Source organism: Haematobia irritans, chromosome 1 (assembly GCF_050003625.1).
Source record: "Haematobia irritans isolate KBUSLIRL chromosome 1, ASM5000362v1, whole genome shotgun sequence".
Taxonomy (NCBI): domain Eukaryota; kingdom Metazoa; phylum Arthropoda; class Insecta; order Diptera; family Muscidae; genus Haematobia; species Haematobia irritans.
The window spans coordinates 220,990,207-221,012,869 of record NC_134397.1 but is presented as its reverse complement, the minus strand read 5'-3'; the positions used below and the strand labels follow the sequence as shown (position 1 = coordinate 221,012,869).

At 32.5% G+C, this 22,663-nt stretch overlaps 1 protein-coding gene across 2 annotated transcripts; it reads left to right on the top strand.

Moving 5' to 3' along the window:
* Positions 1-908: 908 nt before the first annotated feature.
* LOC142222629 (fatty acyl-CoA reductase wat-like) lies at positions 909-20,847 on the top strand. 2 transcript variants are annotated; one of them, XM_075292870.1, is made up of 8 exons: positions 909-1,068; positions 10,456-10,568; positions 10,662-10,910; positions 15,138-15,399; positions 17,200-17,395; positions 20,009-20,251; positions 20,318-20,575; positions 20,687-20,847. In XM_075292870.1, the coding sequence occupies exons 1-8, from the start codon at positions 987-989 to the stop codon at positions 20,763-20,765; spliced, it is 1,482 nt and encodes a 493-aa protein (XP_075148985.1). In that variant the 5' UTR covers positions 909-986; the 3' UTR covers positions 20,766-20,847. The 2 variants fall into 2 exon arrangements, with proteins under 2 accessions (XP_075148985.1, XP_075148986.1); XM_075292871.1 differs by lacking the exon at positions 10,662-10,910.
* The last annotated feature ends 1,816 nt before the right edge of the window (positions 20,848-22,663 follow it).

The window sequence follows — 22,663 nt, the reverse complement described above, 5'->3', positions numbered from 1 at the left end:
TTCGGATCGCACCTTAAGAAGTGATGCAAATTCAGTACAACGACTGTTAAATGGAGGACTTCCGTCCTATGACAAGCCCATGTTAAATCCATCGCTTCTGCGTCAATTTTGCACCACTTCCGGATCCAAAAAAACATTTTCATTACTTTTTTGGCGACGCTTTTTTTGCTGGGATCATAAAGCTATTTCTAAAAATATTTCTTTCCGGAAAGTTTTTAGTACTTCTGAGTAATCTGCAGTCAAAATTGAAAATCAAATTTTAACCAAAAATTCAAAAAACTGCAGATTGGAAGTTAAATAATATTTACCATAAATGAGAGTAATGTTGGTAAAAAACTGTGTAGTGTAAAAATATCTCTATTATCTACTACAATCAAATTGTTTATTTGTAAATAAAAACTTAGTTCAATGCGCACTGTACTTTTTAAGATATCAACACTATTTTTTCAAAAAAACACATAATTTTTTTTTTTTTGAAAAAAAAAATGTGGTATGCAGATGTTCTTTTTTTACCATTTTGCATATTATATATTTTTTTCGGAGGAATCGGTGATCTTGTGCATTTAAGGGTTAAGTGTGTTGAAATATAGCTCCCATATACTCGTATATGTTCATTCGATGGGGGCAAATTTAGGAGTGCCGAATTTAATCCAAATCGATTCAGATTTAGATACTGCCTTCACATATACGTTCTTCCGATTCAGGCAAATACGGTCAGAATACCCACATGTCGACATAGTCTACTATGTAATCAAGACTCCATGAAGTAAACATAATTAACAACTTCTAATAATCAGTATAAGTTAATATTTATTTATTCAATATTAATGGTAGACATATATTAATATTAAATGAACCCTATATGAATAATGAACTAATATAAATGGTTTACTAAGTTAAATATTGGTTAATATGTTTGCTACCTTTGTTTTGAAAAGAATTACAATTTATCGTGGTTAAATTTTTGTTGTGATAGAACCGATGAAATGTCATCCAATGAAAATATTACGAATTTTTTCCGCAATAAAGTGGTGTTTGTGACGGGAGCTACTGGATTTTTGGGAAAAGGTATGTAGGATTTAGGAAATGTAAACAGAATAGTACCTTTCATTTTAAAAAGAGTCTACTTTTAACATTTGGAATGGTCAGTATTTTAATTTCTGAACAAATCAACTTTGGTGAGATTTGAACAGAAGAGTTTTGTAACATTCACAAGTTCTTGAGAAGTTATTTGAATTACAGTAAAAAATCCAAAACTCAAGCGAATAACAATTACTGAAAGACTTTGCGATCAATATGCACTTGGATAATTATTCAGGAAATCGGTATATACAACTCTAAAATATAAAAGATAAACCAATTGATAGTGATAAACTTAATACTTTTTACGAAGCTTCAATCAAATACCACAGGTCGTGATGATATCGATACTAACAGGTTGGTTGATAAGTTCCCGGTCTGACACATAGTCGCTAGTATTAAATGCATATTATTTTTATATAGTACCAACCTTCAAATGATTCGTGTCAAAATTTGACGTCTGTAAGTCAATTAGTTTGTGAGATAGAGCGTCTTTTGTGAAGCAACTTTTGCTATTGTGAAAAAAAAAAAAATGGAAAAAAAGGAATTTCGTGTTTTGATAAAATACTGTTTTCTGAAGGGAAAAAATACGGTGGAAGCAAAAACTTGGCTTGATAATGAGTTTCCGGACTCTGCCCCAGGGAAATCAACAATAATTGATTGGTATGCAAAATTCAAGCGTGGTGAAATGAGCACGGAGGATGGTGAACGCAGTGGACGCCCGAAAGAGGTGGTTACCGACGAAAACATCAAAAAAATCCACAAAATGATTTTGAATGACCGAAATATGAAGTTGATCGAGATAGCAGAGGCCTTAAAGATATCAAAGGAACGTGTTGGTCATATCATTCATCAATATTTTGATATGCGGAAGCTCTGTGCAAAATGGGTGCCGCGCCAGCTCACATTTGACCAAAAACAACAACGTGTTGATGATTCTGAGCGGTGTTTGCAGCTGTTAACTCGTAATACACCCGAGTTTTTCCGTCGATATGTGACAATGGATGAAACATGGCTCCATCACTACACTCCTGAGTCCAATCGACAGTCGGCAGAGTGGACAGCGACCGGTGAACCGTCTCCGAAGCGTGGAAAGACTCAAAAGTCCGCTGCCAAAGAAATGGCCTCTGTTTTTTGGGATGCGCATGGAATAATTTTTATCGATTATCTTGAGAAGGGAAAAGCCACCAATAGTGACTATTATATGGCGTTATTGGAGAGTTTGAGGGTCGAAATCGCGGCAAAACGGCCCCATATGAAGAAGAAAAAAGTATTTTTCCACCAAGACAACACACCGTGCCAGAAGTCATTGAGAACGATGGCAAAAATTCATGAATTGGGCTTCGAATTGCTTCCCCACCCACCGTATTCTCCAGATCTGGCCCTCAAAAGTATGCTCGCAGGGAAAAAATTTGGCTGCAATGAAGAGGTGATCGCCGAAACTGAGGCCTATTTTGAGGCAAAACCGAAGGAGTACTACCAAAATGGTATCAAAAAATTGGAAGGTCGTTATAATCGTTGTATCGCTCTTGAAGGGAACTATGTTGAATTATAAAAACAAAAAAAAAAAAAAATGTGTTTTTCTTTGTTAGACCGAGGACTTATCAGCCAACCTGCTATGTAAATTTGTTTAACCCCCAGAAAAAAAACAAGGAAATTTTTTATGGCCGATTTAAGTTTGTTTTAGCTCATGAAAATTAGTCGATTTTAGTTCAGTTTTGCCAAAAGTGATAATATGTTTCTTACACCCTCAAAAAAAATCGCTTCTTTAACATATGTTCCAAACATATTTTGCAGGAAGCACATATATTATTGCATACTGCCGAAACATTAATATGTTTGTTTTATGTGAACATATTATATGTTTGGAAGCATTTTGAGCCAAAAATATTATATGCTTGGAAGAATTTTTCCCAAACACGATTGTGCTCATTCCCTAACATACTCGTAATTTTCACTTCCACGAAATTTTTTAGTTATTGGCACCTTTCTCTGTAATACAAATAATGTTGAAGAAATTATTCACTTTTATAAATTTTTTAAATTTTACCTTTCGCCTGCACGGAGAATCGAACCGAGGACCATACAGTTTGTAAGCCAACACACTATCCACTGGGCTACGTAGCTGTTATAGTCACCAGTAGATAATTATCGTTTTAAGTTACATTTATATAGCATAGTTTGCAGCGCCCACGAGCCCATGCAAACATAACATTATTTAACAGAAACATACATTTGTTTGCCACGTGGAGCAGTGGTTAGCATGTCTGCCTTGCATGCAAAGGGTCGTGGGTTCAATCCCTGCTCCGACCGAACATTTTTGTTTGTTTTTTTTTTTTTTTTTAATTTACACATTTATATTTATACTATATTAATTTTTTTAAATGAAACATCGAAATGTGCGTTATTAAAGATTTATAGTCAGTAACAGTGCTTGATATAAACGAAATTGAATGATTTTTGGATAAAATATTATTTTTTATTGCAAAAATAACAATCTTGTAATAAAAAACTGTTTTTGTACAAAACTTTAAAATTTGGAAGGAATTCAAAAACTAACAAAAGAAGAACGTGGAGTCGAGTATAAACATACATACATAATTTTATAATATAAACATAAATTTATTTAGGAGTGAACAGTTTTTTACTAGCATTTAACACCATCGCTCTAAAATTCCTTTTATTTTTCTTTAATAATTCATTTTAAAGAAAATAAACTTTTTAAATTGTTTTAGCTGTAAAAGTCGAACTTAATGCCCGCTTTTATATTTGATGGTGTCCGTCAACTCCTCGTGGACTACTTTTTAATAAAGAGAAACTAAACTTTGTTTTTTTACATTTTACTGTGTAATTTTTCACTATTTCCTCCTTATTTCATTTTACCGTCCCAACTCTAAAAAGAGTATAGTGCCCTTTCGTTATTTTTATGAAGACCCCTGATTTCTTTTAACGAACCAATAAAAAAATAATGCCAAAATGATAAACAAAACACATGTCCACACATACATAAAATGCTGCTCTCAAGGCGAAAACATAAACTGTTTGTTTTTCAAATGTCTATTCTCTTGGTTCAGAATGTATATTCTCTTTATCCAAATTAAATAATATTTAGACTTAAACATATCAAATTTTTGGCCTTATCATAAAACAGTTTTCCGAAACAACATACAAGCGGTTTCACAGAAATTGTTCTCTTTTGACTCTTTTGCTGTGTTATATTGATATCTTTCGTCAACTCTCCCGGTTTCCATCTCTATTTCTCTCTATACTCTCTCTGTCGCTTTGAATAAAATATCACAACATATGTATGTTTAGTTGAAATTTGTAAATTTATATATGTTTGTATTCACACATATGATTTTTATGAAACATTCATGCCCCAAACATAATATATTCTAACATATTAACATAGATGTCCCAAACATTTAGTGTTAGTTTAGGAAAATTGCATGTTCGCACTTAAATATATTGTGGTTTAAAATCGTGCCCGAAACACATTTTGTTTATATCGGAACATATGAAAAACATATTTTTCTAACAGTGTACTTTAAAGACGTGAACTAAAAATGCGAAAAATGTTTTATGAAGAACACAATTTTACATAATATGAAAATAGTTCATATTTTCCTTAACTGGGTGAAGTTTGCTTAAATTGAGCATATAAGTTTTTCAAATGTGTAAATTTTACCTAAATGGTCTCTGTCTAGAACTTCATGTACACGGATGAAAAAGACTGTTTTTCATATGTTTGGCTATAAACATTATATGTTTGGAACACAAATTTGTAAACACAATATTTTTGAGTGCAAGCATATAATGTTCATAAACTAGCATAACATGTTTGGGACATATATGTTAATATGTTAGAACATATTATGTTTGGGACATAAAATGTTTTTAAATATAATATGCTTGGATGCAAACATATATTAATTTAGAAATAGCCTATAAACATATATGTGTTTAGTAGCTTGGAGCGCTATTTAACAGGGAGCGATATTGAATTAAGTTGGTGGTTGTTGCTTGTTATTACAAAATTAACATTTTATTTTTCCTTGGGCAATTGATCAGCTACTTCTTTGATCCTTACAAACTGTGTGGTCCGCTGTTCGAATCCCCGTCCGGCAAAAGGTAAAATTAAAATAAAAAAATCTTACAATTGAATAATTTCTTCTACAATGTTTGTATTACAGAAAAAGGTGCTAAGAACTAAAAAATCTCGTGGAAGTGAGAAAGATGTGAGGGAATATACAATTGGGCAGAAACAAAATTTTGAGCATTCAGGTCGAAAACCTATGTTGTTAGCACCTATATTAACTGTTTATTTTCATAATTCGTTATGATTGTTAATATATAAATAAATAAAATTTTGAGCACAATATTGTTTGGGAGAATTTTTTTTAAGCATATAATATTTTTGGGTGCAAACAGCTTCCAAACATATTATATGTTCACATAATAACATATTGTTTTTTGGAAGACGACATTATTGAATTTGGATGCAAAAATACAAAATGTTTGGAACTTAGACTACCCAAACATATATTGTTTAGACTAATATGCTTTCAAACATATTTTATATTGGAAGAGATCAAACATATAAATGTTTGGGCAATACCCAAAAATGTATATGCTTGAAGCAAAATATGTTTGGGAGTATATGTTACAGAAGCGATTTTTTATGAGCGTGTAGCTCTAAAGGCATTTTAATAAATTTTTAATTCCAATTTTTTCTTCCAAAATATAATTTTTTTTTAAACAGCAGAAAGAAATTATGATTTTTTATGATATAAACTTTTTTATGATTTAAACTTAATTGAATCATGTTGCAATTAATAAAATATTTTAGTTAAAATTTAATACAATATAAAATTACATTTTCTTTCATGGTGGCTTCGCACAGTGCTTCGAGCCTATACAACTAATGGACAAAAATTGAAGGACGCTTCGTAGGAAAGCGAAACTTTAAAGTGACTTGTTAATGGCACAAAACTAAGAAAAATGTGAATTTTGGTTCTGATCGGAAAACTCTTTCATGTACCTCCCATACAAATCTGATTGCATAGAGGGGTGAGATAATACAAATAGCAAAATGTTCGTGTCTAAGTTAATAGATTAATGTAAATTAGGGCCGATTTCGCAATGTCTTGTTATTATTTCTTGTGTCAATAAAACAGCTGATCCCATACAAAAATTTTACTAACCGGTGGTCTATCCTCTGGTTAAGTATTAATCGCAGGATGAGAAACTGGCCATTCGAATTTTATTCGAATATTGTTTTCCATAGTTGAAAGTGCTCATTAACATCTATTTATTTCGGCCGGTTACAACCTTGTAATAACACGTCATATTTTAATGAGAAGCTTGTATTGTCAAGTGTCAAAAGCCCCAGCCTTTCACAATATTGGTTTTTATACCCTCCACGATAGCATGGGGGTATATTAACATTGTCATTCCGTTTGTAACACATCGAAATATTGGTCTAAGACCCCATAAAGTATATATATATATATTCTCGGTCGTGGTGAAATTCTGAGTCGATCTAAGCATGTCCGTCGGCCCGTTGTTATTGATGTAGGTCGGATGGTATTGCAAATGGGCCATATCGGACCACTTTTACGTATAGCCCCCATATAAACCGACGCTCAGATTTGGCTTGCAGAGCCTCTTGGAAGAGCAAAATTCTGGTTGAAATTTGGTACATGGTGTTAGTATATGGTCTCTATTTCTTCTAAAGCGCGTCTTGGGATCCCCCAATGATTTTTTTCTACTTCCGATGCAGTCCTTGTGGACAAGTATTAGAAAGAACGCAATCAGGCTATTTTAAGTGCAAATTTTGTACAATTAAATTTTACAAAAAAATAGAAAACTAATAAAAAAAAACTAAAAAAAATAGAAATTAATAAAAAAGTAAAAAAAAAAAATAATAATAAAAAAATGAATTTCATCCCCGCTGGGATTTGAACCTGTGCCGTTTGACTTTTTCGCTTCCATGGAAGTTCTTTTGAAAATTACGAGAATTTTTAAATTTTTTGTTGATTTTTAATGGAAAAAATATATTTATACGAAAATATATGCCGAAAATAAAAAATAAAAACAATGCATGACATAAAAAAATAATTTTTTAGAAAAATAGTTGATAAAAAAATTGCCGCTGGTGAGATTTGAACCTGCGAATCTTATTTTTTCGTTCATACTAATAAAGAACATCTCGAGAAACAATTAAAATGTTATTCCTTGGTGTCGTATTACGATCATATTACAAACATTTGAATTGACTTTTCGACGCTTTATGTTCAATGGTTTTTGTGGCTGAGTGTGCTAAGGCGTTCTGTTATGGTGCCAGCAAACCCAGGTTCAACCCCTGTCGGAGCGAAAAAGTTTTTCAAATTGTAAAAATTAGATAATAGGAAAATAATTGTGTAATAAAACATATGGATGAAAAAAAGTGAAATTGGTTGAAAAAAAAAATTTCGCCTTTTAAATTTCTTCATTCAAATTAACTTCCTGGGCACAACTTCTAAAGCAATTCAAAGGGTCGAAAAAGGGAGTACTTCCGTCCTATGACAAGCCCATGTAAAATTCATTGGAGATGATCCAAGTTTGCACTACTTCCGGATCACAGATTGGGGATCCAAACTACTTTTTTGGAAACTCTTTTTTTGCTGGGTATATATAGACCCCATATAAACCGATCCCCAGATTTGGCTTGCGGAGCCTCTAAGAGAAGCAAAACTCATCCGATCCGGTTGAAATTTGGAACATGGTGTTAGTATATGATCTCTAACAACCATGCAAAAATTGGTCCACATCGGTCCATAATTATATATAGCCCCAGATTTTACTTGCGGAGCCTCTATTTCCATGTACCAAATTTCATCCAATTCGGCTGAAATTTGGTACATGGTGTTAGTATATGGTATTTAACAACCATGAAAAAATTGGTCCACATCGGTTCATAATTATATATAGCCCCCATATAAAACGATCCCCAGATTTTACTTGCGGAGCCTCTAAGAGAAGCAAATTTCATCCGATTCAGCTGTTTGTACATGGTGTTAGTATATGGTCTCTAACAACCATGCACAAATTGGTCCATATAAACCGATCCCCAGATTTGATCTCCGGAGCCTCATGGATGAGCAAAATTCATCCGATTCGGTTGAAATGTGGTACGTGGTGTTAGTATATGGTCTCTAGCAACCATGCAGGAATTGGTCCATATTGGTCCATAATTATATGTAGCCCCCATATAAAACGATCCCCAGATTTGACCTCCGGAGCCCCTTGGAAGAGCAAAGTTCACCCGATCCGATTGAAATTTGGTACGTGGTGTTAGTATATGGTATCTAGAAACCATGCAAAAATTGGTTCATACCGGTCTTAATTATATAAACGCTATTTAAACCGACCCCTAGATTTGACCTCTGGAGCCCTTGGAGGAGCAAAATTCATCCGATCCGGTTGAAATTTGGTACGTGGTGAAATTTGGTACATTGCGCTTGTATATGGCCGCTAACAACCATGCCAAAATTGGTCCATATCGGTCTATAGTTATATATAGCCGATCCCCAAAAATAATTTACCAAAAATTTATTTCTATAGAAAATTTTGTCAAAATTTTATTACTATACAAAATTTTGTCAAGATTTTTTTTCTATAGAAAAGTTTGTCAAAATTTTATTGGTATAGAAAATTTTGTCAACATTTTATTTCTATAGAAAATGTTGTCACATTGAATTATATACGTATTTAATCGGCCTTTTTTGTTTAATATATACCCCGTATGGACTAATTTACAATTGAGAAGATGGTGTAAAGAAGTTTTGAGATACCTTGTCATCGGCAAGTGTTACCGCAACCCAAGTAATTCGATTGTGGAGGACAGTCTTTAGTACAAGTTTCTATGCAATACATGGTAGAGGATACATAAGATTCGGCCTGGACGAACTTACGGCCGTATATAATATACTTCTTTTCGATATCTCGCACCGTACGGTAATCCTTTGACTTTGTAAATACAGGTAATCGTGCTTGTATTGAATTTTAAATAAAATCTTACGGCTTTCGTTATTTTTACAACGGTTACGGGTTGCTCTTTGAAATTATGTATTGTTAGAGCCGAGATATTGACCAAGTAGTGAACCAAATTTTGAGACTCTATGTGGGCGGGAACCCTGTGATCAGCCCTCTAAAATTAGTCCCCTCGGATATGCGATAACTTATTCAACTTTTTAAGTTTTTTTTTAGAATTTTGATTCGTTTTGTTAAATAAATTAGATTGTTGAGGAACTTTGCAGCAACGAAAGTGCTCTGGAAGAATTTTTACAACGATGTACAATACATTAAAGATTCGGGTCGGTCGAATTTACCAGTCGTATATAAAGGGTGATTCTTTTGAGGTTAGGATTTTCATGCATTAGTATTTGACAGATCACGTGGGATTTCAGACATGGTGTCAAAGAGAAAGATGCTCAGTATGCTTTGACATTTCATCATGAATAGCCGAACGATCTGCCACAACGTCGAATTTTCAGTGAATGGGCCCTAGAAAAGTTGGCAGAAAATCCGCTTTTTTATCGACAAATTTTGTTCAGCGATGAGGCTCATTTCTGGTTGAATGTCTACGTAAATAAGCAAAATTGCCGCATTTGGAGTGAAGAGCAACCAGAAGCCGTTCAAGAACTGCCCATGCATCCCGAAAAATGCACTGTTTGGTGTGGTTTGTACGCTGGTGGAATCATTGGACCGTATTTTTTCAAAGATGCTGTTGGACGCAACGTTACGGTGAATGGCGATCGCTATCGTTCGATGCTAACAAACTTTTTGTTGCCAAAAATGGAAGAACTGAACTTGGTTGACATGTGGTTTCAACAAGATGGCGCTACATGCCACACAGCTCGCGATTCTATGGCCATTTTGAGGGAAAACTTCGGAGAACAATTCATCTCAAGAAATGGACCGGTAAGTTGGCCACCAAGATCATGCGATTTGACGCCTTTAGACTATTTTTTGTGGGGCTACGTCAAGTCTAAAGTCTACAGAAACAAGCCAGCAACTATTCCAGCTTTGGAAGACAACATTTCCGAAGAAATTCGGGCTATTCCGGCCGAAATGCTCGAAAAAGTTGCCCAAAATTGGACTTTCCGAATGGACCACCTAAGACGCAGCCGCGGTCAACATTTAAATGAAATTATCTTCAAAAAGTAAATGTCATGGACCAATCTAACGTTTCAAATAAAGAACCGATGAGATTTTGCAAATTTTATGCGTTTTTTTTTTTAAAAAAGTTATCAAGCTCTTAATAAATCACCCTTTACTTGTTATATTCGCAATAGTTGTCACATATTATTTTTTTTTATTTTACCATTGCAGCATTGATAGAAAAAATTTTACGATCAACCGAAGTCCAACGCATATACGTTTTAGCACGACCCAAACCTGGAAAGACTATTGAGGAACGTTTTATTCAAATATTTAACGATCCCGTGAGTATGAATATGAATAACAAAGAAATTGGAAAACATGTTTCCATTCAATTTAATTGCATTAAATTTCTTTATATTGATATTAATATGCAGCTGTTCAATAAACTTCAAAATCTACGACCCCTCTACAAACAGTATGTGAAAGCTGTGCCAGGTGATTGTATCGAACCCCAATTAGGGATATCACTCGATGACCGACAAGAGCTGATAGACAGAGTCGACATAATTGTCCACTGTGCTGCATCTGTCCGCTTTAATGAGCCGCTTAGCAAAGCCGTACAAACCAATGTTCAGGCAACAATTGATGTTATAAATTTAGCCAAAGAAATGAAAAATTTGAAGGTAAATGGTAATAATTTACAGACGGTTTTTTGAAGGAAATTATAATAGTATAAAGGTTGAATTACATGCATACGCTGTAAAGGTGAGAACTATGTCCGTGTTTTCCACAAAAAAAGCTCATTTGAACGTACAAATATATTTATGAAGACGATTATATTTTGATTAAGTCTTGCCAAATAATGGATGGAAAAGATCCAAGGAATTGATTGCAAATAATTTTATATTTCTAAATTAATTAATTAAAAAAAGTAACCGTGAAAACAAGCTGATTTTCAGCTTGAAATCTGAACATAGTACTCAGCTAAAGTGGTTGGAAAAAAAAAGAAACATCAAATGGGGGAATACCCCAAAGAGGTGACTTCACTAGCCCAAAAAACAAATGTCAATGGGGAGTTAAATACATTCGATGGATGATATTAGTTAAGCTCTCTAAGAATCATGCAAAAAATTAGTACATATCAGTCCATAATATATGTAGAGGCCCCATATAAACCCACCCCCAGATTGGATATCTGAAGCCACATTTCATCCTATACGGACGAAAAGGACTGTTCTTCATACACTCAAAAAAAGTTTACTTGGTTCCAAGGATTTTGACCTTCCCTTAAGGATTTTGGTATTGATTCCGAGCCAAAGATGCGGCTTCTTTAAAATAAAGACATTTTTTACGGACCTCCCTGGCTTTAAATCTAGGATCAATAAAATTAAAATTGGATACAGATCTCAATCCTCGTTTTTTTAGTTTCTTTTTGCGATATATTAATAAAGGTATTTATGTACAAACAAATTCCAATTTCAAAATCCAAATTATGCCAAGTACTTCAAAGTAAAAACAGTTTTCTTAATGCTAAAAAAATTTTAAACCAAAGATGCAAATCCTTGAAATAAGTCTTAGCCTATATTTGAAGCATTTTTATCTTAAATTTAAAAATTCAATATGTTGAGTTGAGTTAAAGACGATTTCTTTAAATTAAAAATGTTTTTCTTTATTTTAAGGAAAATTTGCCTTATTTCAAAGATCTGCAACTTCAGCAGAGAGACGCAAAATTTAAAGATTTGTGACCTAAACTTAATGAAAAAAATTTTTGAAGCAAGGATTATAAACTTTCTTTTAATTAAAATGTCATTCTTTTAAAGAATTTTGTCCTTACCATTGCGTACATTTTGAGTCCTAAAATTTAAGTTACATAATCTTCCATATTAGGTCAACATTTTTTTCAGTGTATGTTTGGCTGTAAAAATTATATGTTTGAACTCAAAATTATAACACATTATTTTTAAGTGCAAGCATATAATGTTCATAAACTAACATAGTATTTTTGCGACATATGTATATGTTAAAATATTAGAACATAGTTTGTTTGGGACATAACATTTTTTTAAATATAATATGTTATATGTGCATGCAAACATATTTTAATTTAGAAATTGTCTACAAGCATATATGTGTTTAGAAAGATAGGCCGAGAGAGTATGCTGCAACTAACAAATATGGAAGTAAGCAATTGGTGCTTTAAAAATATGTACACACAAAGAAAATTTCATGAAAAAATTTGTTCTACCAGTGTATGACTAAGGTGAAACATAATATGTTTGAACAATAAAACAATATTTTGTTTGGACCAATCGTGAAAATATATACCTATGCTTAAAGCAGAATGTGTTTTTGGGAGTATATGGTACACAGAAAAAATTTCACGAAAATGTTTCCAATTAAAATTTTAATTGAGTTTTAAAAAATATTCAATTCAAAATGTAATTGATTCAAAAATTTTTTTAATTGAAACAAAAATTGATAGTATCAATTAATTTTTTAATTGGATCAATTGATTTTTAACTGACCGTCAATTAATTTATTAATTGATACTATCATTTCTGTGATTGAAGACATTTCAATTAAAAAATTAATTGGATCAATTAATTTCGTGACTGAATCAGATTTTTTTTGTGTGTACATAAGCGATTTCTTGAGGGTTTATGAGGGCAGGGTTGTTAGAAGGCCTCACGTACCAAATTTCAATCGAATAGGATGAAATTTTCTCTTCGAGAAGTTAATAAACCACCTAATAGTGGTCCGACAAGCCCCATTTGCTATAGCATCCGACCTACAGCAAGAACAACTCCAGCCTAAAAAAAAATCGCGTCTGTAACGTATATCCCAAACACATTTTGCTTAAAGCATATATATTTTCAGGATTGGTCCAAACAAAATATTGTTTGTATTGTTTAAACATATTATGTTTCACCTTAGGCATACACGGGAAGAAAAATATTTTAATGAAATTTTCAATTTCGAATTGGTTACTTCTATTCTTTTACTTGCAGCATTCTCTCTAGGTCTCTCTTTCTGAACACATATATGTTTATAGGCTATTTCTAAATTAATATATGTTTGCATCCAAGCATATTATATTTACAAACATTTTATGTCCCAAACATAATATGTTGTAACATATTAACATAATGTCCCAAACATGTTATGCAAAAGGGTGATACGGTCAAAATTTGGTCAATATAAACTTGACGTATTTCTTTCAATTTTGCATTTAAAAAACCTGAACACCCCTCATTTTCGCTAAAAGTTGCCAAATCAACCGTTACAAATGTAATTAAAGTGTTTGGGGAACGTTTGTCGAAAGCCAGGAAGTCTGGATCGGGGGGCAATCGAAAACCGCTGAGACGACAAAGAGAGTTGCCGGTAGTTTCAAGCGAAACCCTAACCTCTCTCTCCGAGATGCCGCAAATAAGCTGGGTGTATCGTCTACAACCGTGCATCGAGCCAAAAAACGAGACTTACAAGAAGGTAGTGACTCCAAATCGCGATGATAAACAAAATACGACGGCCAAAGAGCGATCCCGGAGGCTGTACACGACGATGCTGACGAAGTTTGACTGAAACCTACGTCAAAGCCGAGTACAAGCAGCTTCCGGGACAGGAGTTTTACACGGCAAAAAGAATGGGAAAGGTAGCAGATATTTTCAAGCACATAAAACTGTCAAAGTTCGCAAAGAAATATCTGGTTTGGCAAGCCATCTGTACCTGTGGCTTGAAAAGCAGCATTTTCATAGCTTCCGGGACTGTCAACCAAGAAATTTACGTGAAAGAGTGTTTGAATAAACGTCTGCTGCCTTTCCTGAAGAAACACGGTTGTTCCGTACTGTTTTGGCCGGATTTGGCATCTTGCCATTACGGTAAAAAGGCCATGGAGTGGTACGCCGCCAACAACGTGCAGGTGGTTCCCAAGGACAAGAACCCTCCCAACACGCCAGAGCTCCGCCCAATTGAGAAATACTGGGCTATTGTCAAGCGGAACCTAATGAAGACCAAAAAAACTGCTAAGGACGAGAAGCAGTCCAAGGCAAACTGGCATTCTGCGGCGAAGAAGGTGGACAAGGTGGCTGTTCAAAATCTGATGGCAGGTGTCAAGCGTGAGGCCCGGCAATTCGGATTTGGAAAAGCTAAAGCCCAACTGAATATTTTTCCTGAATTTTATACTAATTGAACTTGAAAAAGAAATTTAATTTGATTTTTTAAATAAACGATTTCACCGATTTACACGCGTTTTCCCTTGACCAAATTTTGACCGTATCACCCTTTAGTTTATGAACATTGTATGCTTTCACCTAAAAATTTTGTGGTAAAACATTTGAGTTCCAAACATATAATTTTTACACTCAAACATATGAAAAACAGTATTTTTTGTTCGTATTGAATTGGGAGCATGAAACATTTTTGTCGCTTCCGAAAAATAAAACGATTGCGACAAACATGTTATATATCTGTGGTGATCAAATTCCTTCTCTAGCTGTATGTTGCATCATTTCATGAGTCATCTTGAAATCGTTAACCATTTGATTGTCTCTCGTCGTGTCGTGGATTTCTCGTACACAATTCAGTTTTAAAAAATATTCAATTAAAAAATTAATTGATTCAACAATTTTTTTAATTGAAACAAAAATAAATCACAAAAATTAGTTGTATCAATTGGATCAATTAATTTCGTGATTGAGGAAAAAACTTTTTTGTGTGCACAAATGCCTTCGATCCCTTATAAACAATATAATGGGCTGTCAATAAAATAAATACCGTTATCTGTAGTTTGACAGATATAACAAATGTATGTTCGTTTTTAAGTGTTCTCTAAATTATCTGGTTATCTTTTCTCGATTCATTCCAAAAATATAAATAAGTTGAGAATTTTTCAATACATCTTTCTTTACATTTAGGCTTTTGTACATGTCTCGAGTGCTTTTGCAAATTGTGTGGTACTTCATGCTGAAGAACGATATTACACTGATTCTTTACGTATGACCAGCAAACAATTGGTGGATGCCAAATCCTGTTTGGGAGATGACATTTTGGATTACCTATCACCAATGATAACTGATAAATTCCCTAATACCTACTGCTTTACAAAATCAGTGACGGAAGAAGCTATACAGAATCTAGATAAGCAATTGCCTTTTTGTATATTTAGGCCAGGAATTGGTAAGTAGAACAGTATTTTGATTGAAGATATACAAGTATATAGGTCATCTGAGCTACATCAATAAGAACTACTTGTGCCAAATTTCAAGTGGCTTGTTTAGTTCGGAAGTTACCGTGATATCCACAGACGGACGGACACCGCTAGTTTTACTCAAAATTTCATAACCAAAATATATATACGTTATGTGCACCCAGAAAAAAGTGCCTTCGAAACTAAAGGAAAAAATTTTCATCAATATAGTTTATCCATTTTATTTCCATTAAGGTAAATTTTTGTGAAAAATAATAAAATTTACTCGTTTCAGTAAAAAAATCCTAAACTGTAAGCAGTTAGGAATAGTTCATTAACTATAATAAGGCATGGAATTTTACTCATACTATTTTCTTCGCTGGGTATAAGAATTTACTACTGAAAAAGAAAATTTTATTCACCGATAACAAAGCATTCGTAAAAATAAACAAAAACCGAACTAAAACCAAGTTTCCTCAAAATTAGTAAAATTTCTTATAAAATGATAATTGCGACTTCCTTTATAATAGAAAGTTTTTCATACATACGAACAACACTTGGCATAGAAAAATATTTTAGTTCATTCGTACTAAGAAGTATGCAATCCTTTCAAAACTTAAGGAAACACACTTGTTAGAATATAGGAAATTTTCCTAAATTTCTATTGTCTACCTGTAATCGATACCTGTCATCGTAATCGATGTGTTTGCGCGTGGGTGTAATCGATATGTTTGCGCGTCGGTTGTTTTTTCTAGTTGGAATCGCGTTGTTTTGGTATACGGAGAGATTGTTAAAAAATAATATGGTAAAATAATATAATAAATAACAAATAAAATATATAAAATATTTGTTATTTTAAATTAGTGAGAAAAATTTTCGTTTTTAAAAATAAATCTATCAATGTTCGTGATAGTGTATAAAGGAAGAAAACACCAGCAGAATAACAACCCTTTCATTTGTCTTCATTTTGGAATCTTCAATTATCAGGTATTATTCAGCGACGCTAACCTTTTGGAACAAAAATGTTTTATGATTTTTTATATTTGTAGGTATTGAAATTGTAAAAGGAGGACAAAATCGTTAGGCAGCAACTTATTAAAAGTGAAAAGTACAAGAAGAAGAAAAAGTGCGTTTTACAGTTGATAATATCACACGGAAATTGGAAATAGTGGAATAATAAACTAAAGAGATTCGATGCTGTTGATTCTTAATAAATATATTCCATATATTAATAAAACATGTCTTTTATTGAAGATAAAGTTGCTTATAGAAATAAATAAAATTGTATTTAAAAACGAAGGTAAGCAGTTCTAATTATGAAGTAAAAGTTTTACCACAAATGTGTAAGATTTGTCGAAATGAATGAACAAATTTCAATAAAATCATTCCATATATGAATTCAAATTAGTTAAATTTTTTCATTCTGTAGTATAGTGGTACATAAATATAGGAAAATGTTAACTAATATATGGAATACATTATTCCTAATTTCTACGAAAATCACATCGCTCAAACAAATAAAAATGGCTTTGGCGCTATACGAAGTTCAACTTTCTTCACAATGAGTTCATTTTAACTTAAAGAAGGGGTCACTTTTTTCTGGGTGTGATGTGCTACAAACTCAATGGTAAATTTTATATACACTCATCCTATGGTGCAGGGTAAAAAATGGTATAACTTGAATTTGTTATGAGATTAAGGGTAATCCCACTTTATTCCAAGAAAAGTGCCGCAGTAGTAGGTAAAAGAATATAAATAATGTGAATTTTTGCTATTGTCTTTTTTTCCAGTATATCCAACATGGGAGGAACCCATTCCCGGATGGATTGATAATATGCAAGGTGGTATTGGAGCTACATATTGCACGGGCAATGGTTTCCTAAGAGTTCTAAAAGGATCTCCGTCAACACGAGCAGCATTTGTTCCAATAGATTTTTGTGTTAATATGATTATGGCACTTGCATGGCATACTGCATTAGCTGAAAGGTATATACGCTAAAGGTTTTTTCTTTCCGTCTGTCCGTCAGTCCTTCTATCCGTGAACACATTTTTGTAATCAAAGTCTAAGTCACGTTTTTGATCCAATCAATTTCAAATATAGCACAAGTATCTATTTTGGATAAGAAAAGAAACCTTTTGATTTTGGAAATCGGTTCACATTTAGATATGGGTTCAGATTTAGATATATCTCCCATATATATCTTTCACCTGAAATGTACTTATATGGCTTCAGAAGCTAGAGTTTTACCCTGATTTGCTTTAAATATTGAACTTTTGCGGAGTTGCCTAAAAGTTGCTTAAGATTTCAATATTTCGCATATTTTTATACCCTCCACCATAGGATGGGGGTATATTAACTTTGTCATTCCGTTTGTAACACTTCGAAATATTGCTCTAAGATCCCACACTGAAAAAAAAGCATACCCGGTTCCAAAGATTTTGTCTTTACTTTAAAAATTTTGGTATTGATTCCGAGCCAAAGAAGCGGAGAATACAAGTAGGGATACTTTAAAGACACAGTTCTCTTTTAAATTTGGGTTTTGTGTACTTGCTTCTAGGAAGAAAATTTTAATTTTTCACTTTCTCATCTTTTTTCTTCATATGCTATCAAAGTCCTTTAAATACGAGTTAACGACAACTTTATTTTCCAAATTAAGATTCGACTTCCAGTAGAAATTATGCTAAGTTTCAAGTAAAAAACGTCTTTAAAATAAAGTTTTGAAAAACATGTCCTATATTTGAACGATTTTTTGCTTTGTAGTCAAGATGCAAAAAGACAACAAATTTAAAGACAATTTCATTAAATTTAAAGAACTTTTCTGAATTATTAAAGCCAAACATTTTTTCTTCCATGTTATGATACCCATTTTTAGGTCAAATCGCTTAATTATAAGGACAATACGACTTCATTGAAAAGTTTATCGACTTCTGGACAAGGAAAAACTTTATATTAGAGAAATGCGTCTTCTATTGTAAGCAAAATTTGCATTTGTATTTTAAAGACATGAAATCTTTGACCTCACGACAATATTTTTTTCAGTGCATAAAGTATATCTATTCTGGGTCGTGGTGAAATTCTGAGTCGATCTGAGCATGTCCGTCCGTCCGTCTGTTGAAATCACGCTAACTTCCGAACGAAACAAACTATCGGCTTGAAACTTGGCACAAGTAGTTGTTATTGATGTAGCTCGGATGGTATTACAAATGCGCCATACGGTCCACTTTTACGTATAGCCCCCATATAAACGGACCCCCAAATTTGGTTTGCAGAGCCTATAAGAGAACCATATTTCATCCGATCTGGCTTAAATTTGGTACATGATGTTGATATATGGTCTCTAACACTCATGCAAAAATTGGTTCATATCGGTCAATAATTATATATAGCCCCCATATAAACCGATCCCCCGATTTGGCTTGCTGAGCCTCAAAGAGAAGCAAATTTCATCCGATCCGGCTGAAATTTGGCACATAGTGTTGGTATATAGTCCTTAATAACCTTGCAAAAATTGGTCCACATCGGTCCATAATTATATATAGTCCCCATATAAACCGATCCACCGATTTGGTTTGCGGAGCCTCTAAGAGAAGCAAATTTCATCCGATCCGGTTGAAATTTGTTACGTGGTGTTAGTATTTGGTCTCTAACAACTATTCAAAAATGTGTCCATATCAGTCCATAATTATATATAGCCCCCATATAAACCGATCCCCAGATTTGAACTCCGGAGCCTCTTGGACGAGCAAAATTCATCCGATCCGATTGAAATTTGCAACGTGGTGTTAGTATATGGCCGCTAATAACCATGCCAAAATTGGTCCATATCGGTCTATAGTTATATATAGCCGATCCCCAATCACACAAAAATTGGTCCATATCGGTTCAGAATCGTGGTTGCCACTCGAGCCAAAAATAATCTAGCAAAATTTGATTTCTATAGAAAATTTTGCCAACATTTTATTTCTATAGAAATTTTTGTCAAATTTTATTTCTATAGAAAAGTGTGGCAAAATTTTATTTCTATAGAAAATTTTCTCAAAATTTTATTTCTATAGAAAATTTTCTCAAAATTTTATTTCTATAGAAAATTTTTTCCAAATTTTATTTCTTTAGAAAATGTTTTCCAAATTTTACTTCTATAGAAAATGTTGTCAAAATTTTATTTCTATAGAAACTTTAAACTTAATTATATACGTATTTAATCGGCCGTTTTTATTTTAATACGGTGTTAGGAAGTTTTAAGATACCTTGCCATCGGGAAGTGTTACCGCAACCCAAGTAATTCGATTGTGGATGATACTCTTCAGTAGAAGTTTCTACGCAATGACCGAACTTACGGCCGTATATACTTGTTATTTTTGACTACCTTGTGGTAGTTACGTTGTTCATACTAACGCGTCCACGTCGGCGTCAACGTTAGCGAACGACAGTTGGCCTCACATAAATAGAGATACAGTGCTTGGAAAACACGTAGTATTTTTTATAGGTTAGGTTTTTACTCAGTTGTTTTCAGCATCATATTTTATATGAATTTAAGAAAATATACCTACGTAATAGTATATGTATATAAAAAAATATATATATAAAATTTTTTCCAGAACCTCAAAACAACCACCAATTTATAACTTAGTACCAGAAAACGCGAATACCATCGTGTGGGGCACATATTGGAAATATATGAAAATCCATCTAAGTCATGCACCATTATCGACTATGATTTGGCATCCTTTTATGTTTTTTATTAAAAATAAGTATTTATTCAATTTTATGGCCTTTGTTTATCAAACTGTTCCGGCCTACATTTTAGATGGCATTTCATGGCTTATGCAAAAGCAACCCAGGTCTGGAAGATATTACTTAGGAAATATATTACAATAAAAAATAATTATATATATTTTTTATTACAGAATGAGAAAGCTAAATAACAAAATGTTTGAATTGGCGGATTATCTTCGATATTTTATAACGCGCGATTTTAGCTTTGAAACATCGAATACAAGAACAATTTGGGAAAGTATGACACCCGAAGATCGTAAAATATATAATTTTGATATGGCATCATTGCAATGGAATGAATATTTTGCAAAAGTTGCTGCTGGTTTACGAGAACATTTGAACAAAGAGAAATCCGATACTATACCGATGGCAAAGAAAATTTGGAAAAGGTAAATATTGTAAAATCGACATGAAAAGATTTATTTTACACGAAAAAAGAAACGTGTTCATCTCTACTGCAAAAATACAATATCAACTGATTGATTTCTTTATCTTTACAGATTCTACATCATTCATTGTGTTCTGCATGGTTTGGGTTTTGGCGTCATTTTATATTTGTTATGGATATTTTTTATTTAAATTTTATATGCATTACTCTATATGTACAGATTTTTTCTATAGATGTTTAAAAAAATATACCTATGTTAATTATTCTATAAAAGTTTTGCCAATATCTTTTTTCACTTTATAGATTATTGCATCTATGTTACGTTTAAACGAATGAAATTGAAATTTTAAACGAAAAGTGTACTATTGCAAATTTTTCTATGCTATGAGCACGACTTCCAGCTGAAAATGTAGTCAATTTAAGAAATTAACTGATACAATTAAAATTTTAATCAAATTAAAAATTAAAGGCAGTTATGAAAATGATTGAACATGTTTACATTTTGAGTTAAAATATTAATTATCTCAATTGATGGTTTAATTAAATAAAAATTGAAAATCAAACTCGAAATTTACAAAAAAAATCCCATACTTTTTTTTCAACTTCCGATGAAGTTCTTTTGCACCAGCCTTAGAAAATGAGAATTTGGCGATTTAAAGTCAAAAAATAAATTTTTGATAATTAAATGACGCAAATAGGAATAGAAAATCTATTGGAAATATAATGAAAATAAAAAAATAAACTCAAAAATTTCACCCCTGCGGTTGAACCTGTGTCTGTTGACTTTTTCACTTCCATTGAAGTTCTTTTAATAAGGTTTTACAAATTACGAGAAGTTTCAATTTTTATCGAGTTCAAATGGAAAAATATATTTCTAAAAAAACCCCGAAAATGGCAAAATAAAAACTATGTACAACATAAATTGTTTTTTATGAAAAAAACAAGTAAGAAAAGTCTAAAGTCGGGCGGTGCCGACTATATTATACTCGGCACCACTTTGTACACCAAAAGAATTCTCTTCGTTAATTTTACGAAGAATTCTTCATTAACTATTCTTCCTGAATTCTTCATTAAAATAACGAAATTTTCATTCATTTTCGTAAATTTTACGACGAACATTTTACGAATATACGAAACTTCTACGAAACATTCTACATTAACTTTTCTTCGTACAATGTTCGTACTTTTAACGAAACTTTCTTCATATTTCATGAATTTTGTGAAGAAGTTTTTACGAATATTTTACGAAACATTCTGCGTTAAAATTTCTTCATAAAAAGTACGAAACATTTTCGTTGAAATAACGAAGAAGTTTCATTGAAGTTGTAAAATTTCCGTTCGCGGCATTAAATTGTCTTTATAATGTGCTTGAGTGTATTCCTTTATTCTATTTTTTATGCAAGTCTATGCTACTTCTCATTTGGGTGATAGCGCGCTATGAATAAAAGTGAAGCAATAAAACTAAAAATTATTCAAAAACTTAAGATGTAAAGAAGTGATGTCATTTTTCACACTTGCAACTACAACCAAATGCACTTTCGACTATAAATTTTTTTTCTAAAAGTTGGAACATTTTTCAGAAAAAAGTACGAAAGTTTTTCATAAAAAGTACGAACATTTTTCATAAAAACTACGAAAATTTTTCATAAAAAGTACGAAACATTTTCATAAAAAGAACGAAATTGTTTCATAAAAAGTACGAAGATTTTTCATAAAAAGTACGAAGATTCTTCATAAAAAGTACGATTTTTTTTCTTACAAACTACGAAAATTTTGGAAGAACTTTTCTTCGTAAAAAGTACGAAATAATTCGTACTTTTAATGAAAAGTTTCTTTGGTTGTAAAACAATGACAAATTTCGTACTTTTAACGAAATTTTTCGTTCTTTTTACGAAGAAAATTCTTTCGGTGTAGATCTAAATTGCCGATACCATATCACATCCGTCAAATGTGTTGGGTGCTATATATAAAGGTTTTTCCCAAATATATACATTTAAATATCACTCGATTTGGACAGAATTTGATAGACTATTAAAAAATCTATACACTCAAACTTTAAGTTGGCTAATGACCTAGGGTGGAACACAAT